Here is an 18,175-nt window from a genome sequence, read left to right as displayed (position 1 = left end):
GCTTTGCGCCTGCTTTGTTCGGTTTACACCCGTACCCGACTCACACGAACCGAGGGTATTTTGGTTCATCGTACCAGCGCACCACGACACTCTCGGTTCGCCGCGTCGGTTTTGTGTCTGGCACTCACCCATGGCATGAACCCGGTATATGAGCCAAGGTGCTTCACTCGTTACGAGCCGAGGTACGTTCCGTGGTACGCGCTGGCGGTACAAAACGGGTCCAATACCACGGCGCGTACCACGGCACGCTGGGTTCATGCCATGGGTGAGTGCCAGACACAAAACCGATGGGGCGAGCCGAGAGTGTCGTGGTGCGCTGATACGATGTACCAAGATACCAATACACAAATGGGTTCAGGCACGTACCGAAGCTAGAAAACCAAACCCGCGGTGTGCGTTGGCACTGGCACATGGGAAGCTTGCTGCTACCTCTGAACTTAAACCTAAGGCTGCCACCCAGAGAAGAACCCATGACTTTCCGCTTATGAGGCGAAACCCGTAACCATTCGGCCACAGGAGGTTGTCATACATGTCACAATTTTGGTAGCTGTTCATACAAAAACGGTACGAAAATATTCGAAAATTTATATTTTCGAGGAATTTTTGATCGATATATATATATAATAAAGTCAATTTTGAAATTAACACACAAAAAATCTCAAATTCGTATTTTGATTTTTTTTAATGTTTTTATATAAAATCCCGCAACCTTTGAGCCATCCGACCATACGGCAAAAAAAAAATCGCCGAGTAATATTTTTGTTGTGTTTTTTGAGAAAAAAAAAAAGAATTAAATATTACACTTTTTTATAAATTAAAATATCCGACACAAACTTTGAAAAATATTTTCAACGCCCTTAGTTGCTGATATATTGGCAATATAAATTGAGGTGCTATTTGAGTGAGACTTTGACTTACTCTAAAGTTGCGGGATTTTGTCCCCTAAAAACAAAAACTTTAAAAAAAATCTGAAAAATAAAGATTTTGGAACACTGATTATACCTACAACTTTGCCACAGACACTAATTCGATCAGAAAATTTCTTCAAAAGGTACAGATTACCTACGAACATTTACGTACCGTTTTTGTATGTAAAGGGAAGAAAAGACCCTCTAAAAGTTTGAGTCAAATAAAAAAAAACACAAAAAAAAAAAAAAAAAACTCAAGACTTTTCAATATCGTAGGGAATTGCTTTCCTGTAGGACTTATCAAACCGAAGAAGGTGTCTGTTTTATAATTGTAATTATTTACTTATATTGGCAGTTATCGGCGAGAAATACTAGGGGAAAGTGGGGCAAGTGTAACAAGCTAAGGAAATGCTTGTTATAACCCATCAAAACGTTAAAAAATCTGTCGTATTTTTTTATAATCATCTTATTCCAGGTCTTGACTAAGACTTTGAAAGAACAAGTTTTTCAAAAATCCTGTTTTTTAATGTAAAAAATTGATTTAAAAAAAAATATTTCCCGTACGTTCTACTCAACTAGTGGGGCAAAACGAACAACCCGTTGGGGCAAGAGGAACAATGCATGAAACAACATGTTAATTTGCTAACAATTGAACTGTTATCACTTAAATACATCAGATTAGAATGTATTTGAAACGTTTCTTTAATTTTTAGATTAAATAATAATATTTTTCTAAAAAATTGATCGTTTTTACAAAAAAAAATGTTACTTAGATGAAAAAAAGAAAATTTTCATAATATCACTATATTTTGTATGGACCAGGCCCGTGATACTGACGTAGCTTGCTGAAGCCGCCACCAAATGTTTGGTGGCGCTGTTTCGGGGATAACATTTCAGAGGGTCACAAATCAAAATATAATAAGTCTTATTAATTTTTTTGGAAAATAATCCTGTAGCTGCTCATATCGATTCTTTTCATTAAAATAAACCATAAATGCCGCCAACAACAATATATGTTTAGCAACAGGTCTCAGGCAAAGCTTCCCAGCAGGTGTCTTTTTCAAATCCTCTGAAATGTCTTCCGCAAATTCTTATTTGGCCAATGAACTTACAGATCATCATAATGTTAATTTAAATCTACAATTTGAGGCGGTTGAGCTCAACCATGTTGTTGGTAAACCTTAAGAGCGAGTCCACGAACAGGGCATAGCCCATTGTTAGGGACGCTGTGGGGCTTTACAAAAAAGCATGTTTTTGAGTCAAACAAACCAACTTCTATGGTACCCCGTGGTTTGAATGTGTTGGTAAATTTTCGACAAGAAAGCCAGAACAGCTGTTTTTAGACATATAAGTTCAAATTTAGAAACTAATTTTGTTGTTTTGTGTCTATTCCTACTGAAACAAATTAAAAAATATTCAAATATTGTGCAAAAACATTGCTAAAATCACTTCTCAATTCACCCCATGTGTCTCGATTTGCAATTGTTTATCAGTTTTTATGTAAATTTATGTATTTATTTCCCAATAAAATGTGTTGTTGCAGCAATCCTTATTTTTTTCCATACTAAAAATCCATATGGTACACTTGCCCCACCTAAACAAGATTTTTAAAAGCTCCCAACAAAAATAACCAAAAGTTAAATCATACTTTATAACAGGTTCAAGTCATTGGTAGGGACACTACTGATCTAGAAAAATAGCATTTTGATAAAATGAGCCTTAAAACGAACCCTAAGCCTTATTTTGTAAATCTAGTGCCCCGAGGCGTTTACGTCGTTTAGGCGGTTATGTGGTAGTAGAATCAGCTAATTGCATTGCTAGCAACAATTCCTCATACTGGAAATAATCAAAATTGTAAAAATTACGGCCGTACGAGCGATTGTTCCTCTTGCCCCATATGGTCGTCTTGCCCCACCTTCCCCTAAACTAACCTAGGACAGAAAGAGGAGTGATAGAATTGAAGATCGCGACAACCGTTTTTCCAAACCTTTTGTCAAATGGTCCAAACAAGGCGCTGCCAGTTATAAGAGTGATATTTGGTTGAACTAGCTTTTAAGGGGTCTTCCACTAATCAACACAGCAGATGTCGGAGAATTTCCACATAGTTGACACACGATAATTTCTTTTCGCGTTTCGTCATCTATGGGGTCGTCCCAATATAAGCGAATAATTATAATTGACTTCCGGTGATCATCCGGTGATATTGCATTTTATAATTGATAAAATCTTGGTGTTACCAAACTCATAAATTATATCAGTTAGATCACTAAGTAGAAAAAATAAAAAAGGGGAGGTTGAGTTGGAAAGTTTGCCAAAATAATTTATCTACAATTTTTATCTGAAATTTGTTCTACACAGCATAGTCCAGGTCATGAATGGCAAAAGTTCGATAGACAATATCTCGAATAAAAAACCTAATAAAAGATAGTAAAATTTATTCGATACGAACATTTTTTTTTTCTCTGCTATTCCTAAATGGATTAATAAAGCAGCGCAAGTACTAACGCCACCTAAAACTTGGAACTTAGACAGTTTTTTTTTAAAAATAAACTGATATCAAAAATATTTTTTAAATAAATTCGTTGCCGGTCAGCGAAGTATTGGACAGGCAGGCCATACAACAACAAAAATCTCATCGTTTATTCTTTTCTTCCTTCTCCTCCCGGCAGGTCCCTTTCGAGAAGGTTCAATTCTTTCCTTGGCGTTTCTTACCAACAAACAAAAAAAGGCGTTTTAATTTACTTAATCCTCCGGCGTGAGAGAGAAAGAGCGAGTGTGTGTACTGCCAACAACAATAGCAACAACAAACAACAACTACATCAGCAACTTCAACAATAAAAGTACAACCTGAAAAAACACACTCACACACACACTTACACATCCAACAGGTTTAAAAGTGCTCGTTTTAGAGGGAAGAAGAGAAGAAAAAGTGCGTGTTCTTCAAAAAAGGAAGGAGTTCGGAAAAGTGAAGCGCGAAAAAAAAGGAAAAGTGTGCTTACGCGCGATCGTGTGTTGGCGGGGAAAATTCAGTCGTTTTTTCGTCGTGTCGAAAGAGCAATAGCCGGGGCAGGAAAAGCATTTTCTAAATTTTTAATTAATCAAGTTTGAGCGCGCCCACGCGTTTTTGTCCTCTCCCCACCCCGCCAAGTGTGCCCGCGCAGAAATCGCCAGAAAAAAAAAACAACCCAAAAAGGAAAATAAACAGGAAAAAAACTGGCTCTTCAGCATCAATCAGCGGCAGCGGCGACCATAGTCACTCCAGAGTCGGCGGCGGTGGCAGCACTGGCAGCGGTAGCAGCAATGGAGGAAGCTAAGGCTAAGCTCACCGAAATCAACCTGTCCGACGACCCGGCGGTCACCCTCACCATCCGGCTCATCATGCAGGGCAAGGTAAGCGAGAGAGAGTCGAGAGTGGGCGGAGGACGTTTAATATTTGATGAAATGGATGGATGCTTCACTTTTTCTTCCTCTTTTTTTTCTTGTTGCAAATTGAACGTAACAGATAATGGAAATGGAAATTTCCATTAATCCGGTTGATTTCCGCGAAGGGGAAGGCGCGCTTTTTTTTCCCTTTTCTGCTCAATTTAGGGCAGCAAGATTTTTGAATGGAAGGTTTCTGCTTCTACATGCATAATTTAGCAATCTTTATTAAGGAAATCCTACAAACAACTTACATTAAAAAGCGGTTTGAAAGACCCTTAGAATTGAAAAAAAATATACTGGCAGTTAGGCTTTCTCACCATCGTTTCACGCTTTAACCAATCTTCATTATATTAAATATTCAACAAATCTCCGATATTATTATTATTATACATTTTAGCAGAGACAAAACTATTTTATATAAAATTATGTGATTTTAGAGAGTTTTTTTTAGTTATTGTTATTGAAAATTTCTTTAAATTTCTAGAGTTTTTCCCGCCTTTCAAAAATTATCAAACTTTGTAAAGTTTCATTAAATTTCGAACAAAGAGATGAAAGTTTTCCAGAAAAAAAAAAACATTTTTAAATCGGCTGTATCTCTGCAATTTTCATATCAAGCAATAAAAAAAATGTGTATTTTGTCAATGCTATGATCTTGGAATTATAGGCTGGTACAATTTGTTAAAAGTGTTTGTCTCCTTTGAAAAATATTTGCATCGGCCTTAGAATATAATAATTATCGACTTCGAACACTATATCTGGAGCAACATTTGAAAGGGGCGGTACGACTCGTAAAAGCAATGTTACTCCAGATATTATTCACTTGAATTGCGAGCATTTGGAACAAATCGGAACTCGGATTTGCATTCGGGGCTATTCATAAATTACGTGGACACCTTTTTGGAATTTTCCTTTGCGGACATTTGTGCATACCAAAAAAAATTGTCCACAAGTTTGTAAGTACTTCAAAAATCACATAATGCTCATTTTTTCATAATGTATTTTTTAAATTTGAGACTAACATTTTAAAAAGGTCAAAAAGGTTTTATTGTCAACGCTCCATAGAAAAAAAGTTATTTTTTGTGTAGACTATTGGGGGGTTCCACGAGGTTTATGGATCTTGATTTCTCATCTTTTTTTTTTTGCATTTTAAAAATACTTCTTGAAAGAAAAGCAGCCCCTAAAAAAAGTATTTTTACAAAGCTGACAAAATTTTCTGCAATGCTGACTTTTGGGCAATTCGTTTTTTGGATACAACGTCACAAAGAATTCAAAGCGATGAAAATGAAATTTTCCAATTGTAATCTAATTTGCCTGAAATTTTCAACTGATATGGCTTCAACTGATAAAGCCCTATTGTGGACCTACTATGCAAAGCATCAACATATTTCGCATTGTTCTCAGGAACGGGCTAACTAATTTGGCTCGTTTCAGGATTGTTTTGTGCCTTAAGAAAGTGTACTATTGAAAGTTGAAAATAATTTAACCATGTCATTGTAATAAGCATTTTAAGTTAAACATTTTTTGGATGCTTTTTGGACTTATTGAATGTATTTTGGAGACATCGCTGAACCTATTTTGGACCCACACTCTGATTGGTTGAAATTTTGACAACTCGAATTGCGGCGTGCGGCGGCAACACGCACACTTGCAAAAACTCGGTTTAATAAACCAAAGGGCCTATCCACGTTTATAATTTGGAAAATATTTATTTCAGAAATTAAATAATTATGATAAAACAATGGATATGCATTTGAAAACGTGTTTTAATTATATTGAATGAAAACTCACGCATCTTTAGCAGGTCTCTGTCCTATTTACAATTTCAAGAATTAGAACATAAAAGACAACTCGTTATTAGTCGCAATAAAAACACCTTAACGAGATTTTTTTTTTTAAATTATGTGTCAAAACCATATAATATTTAATAATATTTATTATTTACAAACTTATTTTATCTTTTCCTAGCAGAACAACATTTTCTTAATTATAGTTAACTAACTTTTTAAACTTTTCAAAATTTAAGCACTTCTCTACCACGGTCAGTATGATGAAAAATCTCAAACCTATCAAAGTTAGCCCCGCTATCAAAGTCATCCAGTTTTAATGTAATTAGAAATGTCTCAAATCATAAAATTCATTAAGTTTAATTAACCACTTATGCTAATTTTTTTTAACTTTAAAAGCCTGAACTACCTCAATTAATAAAAAAAGGTCCAAAATAGGGTCATATACCTATCTCGAAATCCAATGATCCAATTTCAATGTTTAAAAAAATAATTTTTGGTGAAATTTTCTGATCTTTTCAAAAAATGATTTCAACATTTTATAATCAAGCTTAAATTTTGAGAGGGTTTACAAAAAGATAATTTTCGTAATTTTATAATTCAGACCAAATTATTAAATTGCATTTCGCATTGATTTCTTGATGAAATATTGAAGTTTTTTTGAAACATATTTGATTTGCCTTTTCAAGCCAATTTTAAATGAGGGGGAGGGTGGGGACTTGGCTCAGAGATACTTGACAGTCATTAGATGCAAAAATTATCATTATTTTGAAATGTTAAAATTGTACAGATTATATAGCTTTTCAAAGAATACGTCGGAAATAATATTTTAAAAAGGACTGTATCTCAAATACTCAATCAGCGAACCTTCTGAAATCTGTTTTTGATGAAATATTGAAGTTTATTGAAAAATATATTATTTTCCTTTTCGAGCCAATTTTGAATGAGGGGGAGGGGATGGGGACTTGGCTAGCGATACCTGACAGTAATTTGAAGCAAATATCATCATTATCTCGGACTGCATTTTATTTGAAATGCTTAAATTGTGTAGATTGTATTGGTTTTCTTATTTAAAATCAGATGCAACATATTAAAAAGGCTGTATCTCGAAAACTACTTCAGCGAATGTTTTAATCGATCTATACCAAAAAACGGATTGCCTATTTTTTTTTCATAATAACCGTATTTTGAGCATCGTGCATACTGTAATTGGACGCCAAAGTGCTGATATGCCAAGATTAGAGGCACGATGTAATTACATGCTGCCCCTTATGTTAAAACAAACTAACTTAATCCACTTATGTGGTTGGTGCCTTCCTCACTCTTTACCAACAATGGGTGATATGACGTTTGGTTTGAATTATTTTAGACCCGGAATAAAAAATACACAGTACACAGCGGTTGCCAGATCTTCAAACTTTTTGACTCGTTTGAAAGGCCTTTCGATTACCTACCCATCGATGGGTTAGATGATGGATCCGGACATAGTTTGCATACATTTAAATGTGATCCGGTCTCAAAAAAGTACATAAATATCACATAAGTAGTCATAACTTGAGACAGGGTTGCCAGATCTTCAATGTTTTGGGCACATTGGAAAGGCCTTTCAATTACCGATCCATCGATGGTATTTTTTTTTAATGTTCCCTAATGAGTTTGCAGGCCCTCTGTCACAAGATATCGGGTAATGGATTTCTGATTCGAGACAAAAATAAAAATAATCGAAATGTTTTAAATTTAGATTACAATTTCGCAAAAATACAATTTATGGTTTTCACAAGCTTTTCCTAGATCTGAAAATTCTGTCTAAAGCTTCGAAAAAAATAATATAAAAAATAAGCTTTCTCTTGACAACAATTTCTTGAAATTGAGTCCTGGGACAACCTTCTACGATGTGTGGTCCAGAGATTTTTATGTTTTAGAATGAAAGTTTTTTACTTTTCTTTATTTTAAATTTTGAAAGATGTCAAAACTTTGCAAAGTGGGGAAAAAGGGCCCAAAAAATTACCGCAACATGATTTCGCGCAAACCATCGATTGCTATTCACCAAAAGCTTCGTTTTTGCACCAGGAACAATAATCCGGTGAAAAATCGCACTGCACGGACCGCTGGCCGGAGTACACTGCCGTTTTACGGCGATATGATGTATACGCCATCGAGGTGATTTTGCTGTAGACACGATTTTCTGTTTTTGTTCATTTTTTCAATTTAAAATGACTAATTTAAGGTCTGCTCTGTAGAAACTGTTAAAAGTACAATAAAAATGTGGCCCCTACAAAATTTCTTGTTTTTTCCTATTCTCTACGATTTTAAACCACAAACATCATTTGGCCGAAAAAATAGCGATAAAAAATCACTACTTTTACTTCCCAATGATGTATGTATTAGGGTGGCTTGAAGTTGTATGGGAAAATTTCAAAATGGACTAATTCAATCAGAACAGGCATTTTCCGGTCCCATTTGGGCCCCCAAACAACCCCCCAAAATTTGGGAGCGATTGGATTTGACCCGGCTTTCCGCAAAGCAATTCAAATTTGTATGGAAATTTGTATGGGAAAACCCTCTTTTTTACATTTTGATTTTTATAATTTTCATTTTTCACTCAATTTAAAAACTAACACCGTAGAAGTATAGTCCTGAATGTCCTCTAAAACTTTCCCGAAGAGAGTGTGGTCCTATCTTGCTTCTGAAAAAAGATACAGAGTTTTTAAAAGAGGCATTTCAAAATAAGTGCTGAAAATTATATTTCTTGCCAACACTGCCAGTACTTCGGTAGATATTTCGAAATCTTATTTTTTAACGTAATAAGGAAGCAACCTAGCAAAATGGTGTCTTTGGAAAAGTTGTTGTATATGAATGTGGCTTTTATTTAAAATTATTGACATGCAGGGTGACACACCTACAGGGTGTCAACCAAGCCCTAACTTCTACTGGTGACCTTTTAAAGCGTTGGTGTCTTAGGAAAAGTTGTTAAGCTACTTATTCCAAGAAAATTTGACATGGTTGGAAGACAGGGTGGCATATCTACAGGGTGTTAACCCATTTCTAGCTTCTATTTAAGACCTTTTTGATCAAAGTGGGCGAAAAAGAGTACAAATCGCAAATTAGGCCTGCCACTCTCCGATCAGCTGTATTTTTTCTGTAAATTGCTCTATAAAATGAAAGGAAGCTGAATAATGGAATTTATTCTGTAAAAATGTTTTGGATATTGGAGCAATCTCTACAAAATCAGCCGATTTCGACCATTTTTATTTTATTTATTTTTTTTTTGGTTCAAACTTTGTGGAGGCCTTCCCTATCACCAAAGAAGCCATTTTGTGTTATTGGTTAACCCATACATGTTTCGCAGCTACTCATACATAAATGGTACGTAAATATTAAAAAAAAATCTGTAACTCTTCATGATTTTTTTTATTGATTTGGTGTCTTCGGCCAAGTTGCTCATTTATTAAGCCATTCAGAAGTTTGGAGTTTGAAAATTATTCCGACGATTTTTGTTTTTTTCTAAATAGTTTTTTTTTGAAAAAAATCTTGTACTTAAATTTTTTGACCCTCATTTTTTATGTAAAATTAAATTTGTAAGATCGGAAACTGTTTTTAATCATGCGCAATCGATTCCCCAAGAAATTTTATGTGAAAAACTGACTTTTTACGAATTTTTGTTCAGCCTCCTTTTGCGTGGCAGGCCTAATTTGCGATTTGAACTCTTTTTCGCATACTTTACAGTGATCAAAAAGGTCTTAAATAGAAGCTAGAAATGGGATAATACCCTGTAGATGTGCCACCCTGTCTTCCAACCATGTCAAATTTTCTTGGAATAAGTAGCTTAACAACTTTTCCTAAGACACCAACGCTTTAAAAGGTCACCAGTAGAAGTTAGGGCTTGGTTGACACCCTGTAGGTGTGTCACCCTGCATGTCAATAATTTTAAATAAAAGCCACATTCATATACAACAACTTTTCCAAAGACACCATTTTGCTAGGTTGCTTCCTTATTACGTTAAAAAATAAGATTTCGAAATATCTACCGAAGTACTGGCAGTGTTGGCAAGAAATATAATTTTCAGCACTTACTTTGAAATGCCTCTTTTAAAAACTCTGTATCTTTTTTCAGAAGCAAGATAGGACCATACTCTCTTCGGGAAAGTTTTAGAGGACATTCAGGACTATACTTCTACGGTGTTAGTTTTTAAATTGAGTGAAAAATGAAAATTATAAAAATCAAAATGTAAAAAAGAGGGTTTTCCCATACAAATTTCCATACAAAATTGAATCGCTTTGCGGAAAGCCGGGTCAAATCCAATCGCTCCCAAATTTTGGGGGGTTGTTTGGGGGCCCAAATGGGACCGGAAAATGCCTGTTCTGTAAAATCGATAATGTCGAGCCACTCTAGTATGTATACATTGCTTGATCAAAGCTGGCTACTAGGCTGGATATATTTTTTGTGCCAGCTATTTTGACAGATGAGCGGATCCCTTAATGCATTGCCCACGTGGATACTTGAAGGGGAGGGTATTAGAGAGCGTTCTTTTATTACGTAACGCAGTTGGGGAGGGGGTTGGAGGCCGTGTTACGCTCCATACATTTTTTTTAAAATTTGTATGGAAATTTTGTTACTAGGGGGGAGGGGGTCTAAAAATCCGTTTTTTTGCGTTACGTAATAAAAGAACGCTCCCTTAGCGATTGTCTAAGCTCCATAAACACATTTTTTTTGCATGAACAATTGTCCACAAGGGAGGTGCGTGGGTTTAGAATTTTCAAAAAAGTATCTACGGGGATGTGGATAAGGTGTCATCCATTAAGTACGTCACATTAAAATCAGCCAAAATTTACTCCACCCCCCTTTGTCACGATTTCCCTATGGTTTTAACACGCAATGTCACGCTTACTCAAAACCCCCGTACTTTATGGATGACGCCTATTGGACGTCCCCTAAGAATTAAATCGAAATAATGTAATAAAATATTGCCAAGTCTTGATTTGGTCCCAAAACCTTAAATCAACATTCAAACAGAATTGAATTTGACTTCTAGCAATTCTCAATGTATACATACATCATGATGAGTAAAATTGGCGTATACATCATTGTTTGTTTGCTTAATAAAATGGGCCCCAGAGCAATTTTTTGAAAAATTCTTTCATCAGGAGGTAGCTTTTAAGATTCTTTATCAGACTGTACAATAAAATTGAAAATGTCCAAAATGGCGTATACATCATATCGCCGTAAAACGGCAGTACAGGCCACCGGAAGATCTGTATTTCTGGAAAAAGTATCTGATTTATCCAATTGTGAACTGATACGCTTTCTTCTATCATAAATAGTCATGCAAAACAATCATAGAATAATATTAAATATCAAAGGACCCATCAGAACCGGTTACACCGATCTCCGGTGGCCACATCTAGAACAGCATTAGGAACCAGTGTTAACCAGTCATGCGACGTATCAAACTTCTTGATTTTGGATGGGAACATGAGTTGTACACTCCTCTTTTAAAAACATGAAGTGTGATATGTCGCAAGAGTGGTTTTAGGAATTTGCCAAATATGATCTTCGTATGTGGCCACCGGAGAACCTGGGAACCGGTCAAGGAGGCAGAAATACATCTTAAAAACACTCTCCATCCAAAATCAAGAAGTTTGATACGTCGCACGACTAGTTTATGCTGTTTTCCACTGCGGTTCCGGATGTGGCCACCGGAGATCGGTGGAACCGGTTCCGATGGGTTCTTTGATATTTAATATTTTTCTATGATTGTTTTGCATGACTATTTATGATAGAAGAAAGCGTATCAGTTATTGGATAAATCTGATACTTTTTTCCAAAAATCCGGATCTTCCGGTGGCCTTTAATCCGGCCACCGGTCCGTGCAGTGCGATTTTTCAACGGATTATTGTTTCTGGTGCAAAAACGAAGCTTTTGGTGTATAGCAATAGATGGTTTGCGCGAAATCATGTTGCGGTAATTTTTTGGGCCCTTTTTTCCCCACTGTGCTTTGGGATAGTGCGAAAAAGAGGGGTTAGTCTGATTTGATATCAACTATCCCTCCAAATTTGAGCTTTGATTGAAAGACTTTTCCGCTAGGTTAAAATCATTGGAAATCTTTCAACCCTGTCCAAGGTTAAACATAGTAAATTGAAATGAAAAATGAAGCACGATGTGTGAAATGCTTCATCAAACAACAAAACTTCTAAATTCATTGTACGTCCTATTCCGATGCGTCTAATTTTCAACCACTCCCTGATCTTTAAGGTATTTTCTTAAGAATTTTAAAACATAGCTTCAGTTAGTTTTGCGGCGCATTTTCGTTTATCGTACAACTCATCGATACAACCCGTAATAAGTTCATATCGCCAGAACTTTCTTCTTCATTCTTTCCAGGTGTCGTTGATTCAATTTTGAACTTTTAAGTACCGCTCAAATCATCTTTTATCACTCGCTATCCCACTCATTACTGTGCTCTCAACTTCACCAACTTTTGCAGCGACTTTCTGTCCCCGGGACAAACGAAAAAAAAAAAACCTAACCTCTCTAATCTGTTCCGGATGCTCCGCAGGACCGGCGTTGTTGCCGTTTGTTGCTGGTGGAGTGGGAAATGAAACGATAAAACTTTATAATTGTTCTCGCACAGCTCGAGAGCAATTATGTGTGTTTGGTTGTGTCGTCGAACGACAAGCTTCGTTGTTCGTGTAACAAACGTCTAAATCGTGTGACAATCTTGTGACTTGTTTTTCCCTTCTACTCCCAATGCTCCAAGGATGGTGCCACATGCCGAGGATGCGAGCCCCCCAGGATATGTTTCCACTTTCGGATGTAATATGTTGTCCTACTCTAATTGCTTCGCCAGCGGCGTATGTTCCTGTCTAGGGTGCATCACACACACCCTGACTGACAGAGGATGCCTCTTTCGTTTATTAGTCTAATTAGAGAGGCAAGTATTTGCTTCCTCCTACCGGAAATTGATATTTTAAAGCTTCATTGAACCTCGGAGACGTGATTCCGTGCACGGTGGGCTCAAAAAACGTAAATTAAAAATTATTTTATTGGAAAACTTAGTACAAGATATATTGAAGATCTGCAACCCTGCCTTAAGTCATGAGTACTTGAATTTATGTAAATTTGAATTGCCAGATGTGCTTTGAATTAAAAGTAGAAAACGTTTTGATGACCCTTCGATTATTCATAACTTTTGAAGATCTGGCAACTCTGTCATCACGTATCACAACTTAAAATGTCACTTATTTTAATTTTGCGCTTACCATAGTATTGGATAGTTATTTTGCAATTCTAAAATAATTGATCTCTTATTTTCCTTTTTTATTACTCAAAAATATCAAATTTCCCAACCACCGTGTCAAAATTTAATGACAAAACTTTTTGTACCAAAAGCAAAAAAACTCCATCACGTAATCTAAACATTCGATCCCAGGACCTCCTCCTCCACGGCCGTGATTTGTTGACGGTCCATCCTACGCCCTGCTAGACATCGGCGCAAGTCGAAAGTGCTTCCGGGAAACGGAAAGTTCCCCGCCCGAGCATCGTCAACACACAAGGTCGGAAAGGTCGCAATCTCCTGGGCAACATAAATACTCCCACGGACAACTTGTACACTGCTGCTGCTCGAAAAGGGTTCTCCAAACTTCAAGTGAAAGTTTTGCGAAGAATTTTCCGTGCGAATGATTTTTGAAGAGACTTATTGAAAGTATTCGGCTGGGTTAGGGGAGGTTCCGTCTAAAAAGGGGTCAGTTGACGTTGGAAGGTCGTTTTTCAAAAAGTTTTCGTTGAATATTGTAACAACTTGGTATAAGAGGGAATTTTCAAGAGTGATCATTAGGGTGACAATTAACAAAATAATCATCAGGGATACCTTCTGATTCGATTCCTGCCAAGAATTAGTAACTGTGCCAATTTTGAGCCAAATCGGTTAAAGTTTAAGGGTCGCTAAATATAAATCGTTAAAGTTGGTGAAACAAATCTTTTCATATAAAAACGACTTCTTTAAATCGCTGTTACTGGTCAGGGTTAACTCGGATCATTTCTCGGTCTTCTATAAAGATGTTAATCATAAAATTTTACATTTTAATCTCGCCACCGGACGAGGATTCGAAACAGTTAACGCCACCTATTGCTGGGATTTAGATTTTTTTGCTTTTCTTCATACATTTTTGGGATTTTTCCCAAACTTCAACGATCATTAAACCTTAACCGATTTGGCTCAAAATTGGCAAAGTTACTTATTTTTACTTCAAGAATCGAGCCAGGGGGTGTCTCTTAAGATTTTCGTAAAACTATTTTTTCTTATCACCATAATGACGGTAAACGGCAAAAAAAATCTAAATTTAATTTAAAATTTATGTTCAACTTTTGATTTCTTGAAGTAATAATAAAGTAATAAACTTTGGAATACTAACAAACCTGTCACTTGAGTTGATTTTATTACCTTTTCAAGTTCAAATCGGTATTTTATTTCATTTTATTCCAAAAACATTTAAACTGACAACCCTGATATCGCTACAAAGTAAAATAAGTAGTTATGGAATGTGTAAAATTTTAAGGTTTTTTTTTTTCAATGTAATTTAACTATAATTTAAATGAAAAAATAAATAAATTACATAGGTACACAGTAAAAAATCATGGTATTATTACATCTGGGATAGACTACATCTTTTTATTGTGATTTTACCTCTGGAAATTTGCAATTTTACCACTTTTCTGGTGTAATGCCACTTTTTTAGTAAATTTAGGTAAAATAACATGATAATAAGTAAGGTAAGGTTCAACCTTCCAAAATTACACCTTCAAGATTTACTGATTTTTTTTATTGTGTACAAGCCTTACCCGACAAATTTCGTTCTGTCCATTTTTCGTTTGTTGACGTTTTTAACCTTTTTGCTTATTCAGCCTCCTGTGATCAAATTTGATTTTACGTAACTTTTCCCTTACAAACGGCGGTGTTCCGGAATCGGTCTCATAGTGGCCAAAGTGTCAACTTATTAGCGTAAAAACCTTTCTTGGGCTTATACGAACCCAAAGCAGTAAAGAGCGCTCCGATCCGACCTCCCGTGTTCAAGTGATGCGCGTTCGAACAAAACCGTCGAAATTTTTTATATAATAAAATGTAATGTAATTTTTTACATTTTGAGAATTAAAATAACATTTTTTTGACAAATTTTGTCAGAATGATTTTTATGAAAAAAAGAATAATATAATTACACGTAAACAGATGTAAATTTTCTCACTTTTGAGATAAAATTACTTATTTTTCTGACATAATGTATTTCTGCAAGATTTTTACCGACTCAAATCTGTCTGAATGATTGCTATGAAAAAAAATAATAACACATAAAAGATGTAAACTTTCCCATTTTAAGAAGTGAAATCAGACATTTTTCTGGAATAATATTTGTCCGTTATTGTTTTTCTGACATAAACTCTGTCTGAATATATATTTTTTTTATATTAAATTTATCATAAAGAGATGTAATTTTTGTTATATAAAATTAAGCGAGAATATTAAATTATATTTGCCTGACAGATTTTTTTTATCAGGAAAAAATACTCGTTGCATTATGTTAATTTACACATTTTTCTGACAAAGTATCGGTTTGATTTTTTTTGTAATTTACGGCAGTCAGTAACATCTTTTCTCAATTTTTGTTGATTTCCATATTTATAGATGTAATATTACACATGTATAGTGTAAAATCACGTATAGTAGACAGGATAACTATTTTGTTCTATTTTCATCATATTTAACATCTGTTTATTTCAAATAAACGTTTAGTAAAACTTTTTATTTTTTTATTTTTTAGTTTTTTGTTCTTAAAAACTCTGCTAATTTCATAATTTTTTTTTCAATTTTAATTTTTATTTTTTTAATTTAAATTTGATTTTTAAACAATATTAAAAAGGAAAAACATATATTAAGCTGAAAACTGTTCTAATATTTAAAGAAATCAGCGTTACAACTTACAGTAGAATTTAGTCAGTCGTGATTTTTTAATGAAGAGAAGAGGATAAAGCCAAATTTTACGTTTCGATTTCCGGTATACCCGGGCAGACGATAATAACAAAATTCATGACATTTCAATAACAAATCTGTTAAAATAACTGAAAGCGTTATGGAATCTTCTTGAATTTTTTTTTGCATTAGAGTTTAATAACAGTTTATGTTATCATAACAAAATTTGTTATTGGTCTGATCAGTGCTGAAAATGTCAGGGGTCTTGACACGAAAATCGGCGACGCTGACACGAATTTTTCAGATCCAGTTACTGAACCGCAAAACCGTGGCATAAACAAACCCGGCGCAGTCGTGAGTGCCCTAGTTCATTGAGCAGCTGCAATGCGAGGCAGTAGTCGACCAACGCTCATTCGAAGTTGCACGCACACACATAAAGAAACAAGTTTTTACACAAAAAGTTTGTATTTATGCGTGGAAATGTTTTTTTGAATATAAGTCATGGTTTTTTGAAGTGTTTTGCACAGTCTTGATCCATTCAATTGTTTAAAAATAGTCAAAATAGTGTTTAAAGAGGATTTTACGAGTCAGTCATATGACACGAATGAGTGTAGCTCATTTTTTCATGCCTCGCATTCTCCAGCAGCCGACCGGCACGAGTCAGGCGGCAGTGGTTGAACGGACACAGTAGGCTTACAGTCTCATGCTAGCAGTGAACTGACATTTTGGTTTGCTTCATGTGTACCCTGGGTTGGAAACATTTTGCAGGCCTGGGTCTGATATTGATTGAAAGCCAAAACAACTTGAAAATAACATTTTTTGTTATGGAAGAATACCTCCAACTGTTATTGAGATGATCGGATTAGTTGTTAAAATAACAAAAAATAATAACTAAGAATTGTTCAAAGAATAACTAAAATTTTTATTAGTCTGTTATTACAATAACAATCCAATAACAAAAAAATCATAACGACGAATAACAAATCTTGTTATAAATAACATAAAATGTTATTGGCCTAGTATTTTCAAATATAAAAAAAATGTTATTCCAAAGTTATTTCCGTCTGCTCGGGACAATACATAGTATTATTCTCTATCTTTATTTAAATTCAGATTAGCTATCAATCTTATCCACGTTTTTGGCTTCAATGTTCTTCGTTTTGTTTCATTGGACTTTTTTACGATTTTGTAATTTTTCATCTGAGCCATGGTCGACAAAAAATAAATCTTGACTTCACATTCAAATTCCCCTGTTCATCTAACAAAAAAAGATTCTCCTACAATCTCTCCAGTTGGTTTGTCATTCTACCATGAAGCCAAATCCATGCCCCGTAAGTTATCTCTGGATCACTGCACACGTAATTGAAACATGCTCGTCCATACGAGGATCCTCGGATACGGCGGCGAGGTCACGAGTCAACGTTGAGAAAAGAGCTCATGGATCCATCAGTTAGCATCATGTGCGCTCCTACGCAACAAAAAACGGGGGATTCAGAATCTCTTAGATTTTCTCGCGCGCCACACCTGCCGGTCTTCCAAGTCTTGAAACTGGCCGTCCTTCGGTGGCTTCGTTGATGAGCAAACTCTCGGAAGCAACAGAAAAACTGTCCTCGCCTTCGGCCATTCCATCCAGCCAGCCAGCATGGTAGCCAAAAGGGGTAAAAAATACTTCAACGGGTTTCTCTTTTCTTTCAAAGAACTTCAGACCTTCGGTCTGAACCCCGGTCGTCATCCGACGCCGTCCTGCGGGCAATTCTACACAACCTCTCTCTCCCTCATTTTGAACGAGAAAACTCTTGAGCACACACCCACCCCTTTTTTGAGTGATTTTCCGTTCTGAGTTGGGTTGGCATGAAATAAGAGTGAAGTCTGAGGGTAAATCGTACGAGTTGAAACTCGTAACGTGTAACCGTTTTGTTGGAGAAGGAAAAGTTTCATCGAAGTAATCGAAGATCTATTAGAGCTGAAGATCGACCGAGCTAGTTGTAGTGACACCAAAGTTCACTTGAAAGTACAAGTTTGTCAACATGCTATGACATTGAAAGGAAGGTGATGACAAGATGAGTTGAGTTGAGTTGAGTTGAATTGAGTTGAGTTG

At 35.6% G+C, this 18,175-nt stretch overlaps 1 protein-coding gene across 11 annotated transcripts in view; it reads left to right on the top strand.

The window, feature by feature from the left end:
* The window catches only part of LOC6048902 (poly(rC)-binding protein 3), a 516,717-nt gene that overhangs the window by 273,870 nt on the left and 224,672 nt on the right, over window positions 1–18,175 (top strand). For all 11 annotated transcript variants that reach the window (XM_038260118.1, XM_038260119.1, XM_038260120.1 and 8 more), the window contains exon 2: window positions 3,578–4,298. In XM_038260118.1, the coding sequence (XP_038116046.1) occupies window positions 4,209–4,298 (90 nt within the window). In that variant the 5' untranslated portion in view covers window positions 3,578–4,208. The remainder of the gene's footprint in view (window positions 1–3,577; window positions 4,299–18,175) is intronic.

The sequence above is a fragment of the Culex quinquefasciatus genome, chromosome 3, assembly GCF_015732765.1.
Source record: "Culex quinquefasciatus strain JHB chromosome 3, VPISU_Cqui_1.0_pri_paternal, whole genome shotgun sequence".
NCBI classification, from domain to species: Eukaryota; Metazoa; Arthropoda; class Insecta; order Diptera; family Culicidae; genus Culex; species Culex quinquefasciatus.
This window is presented reverse-complemented; position numbering and strand designations above follow the sequence as displayed.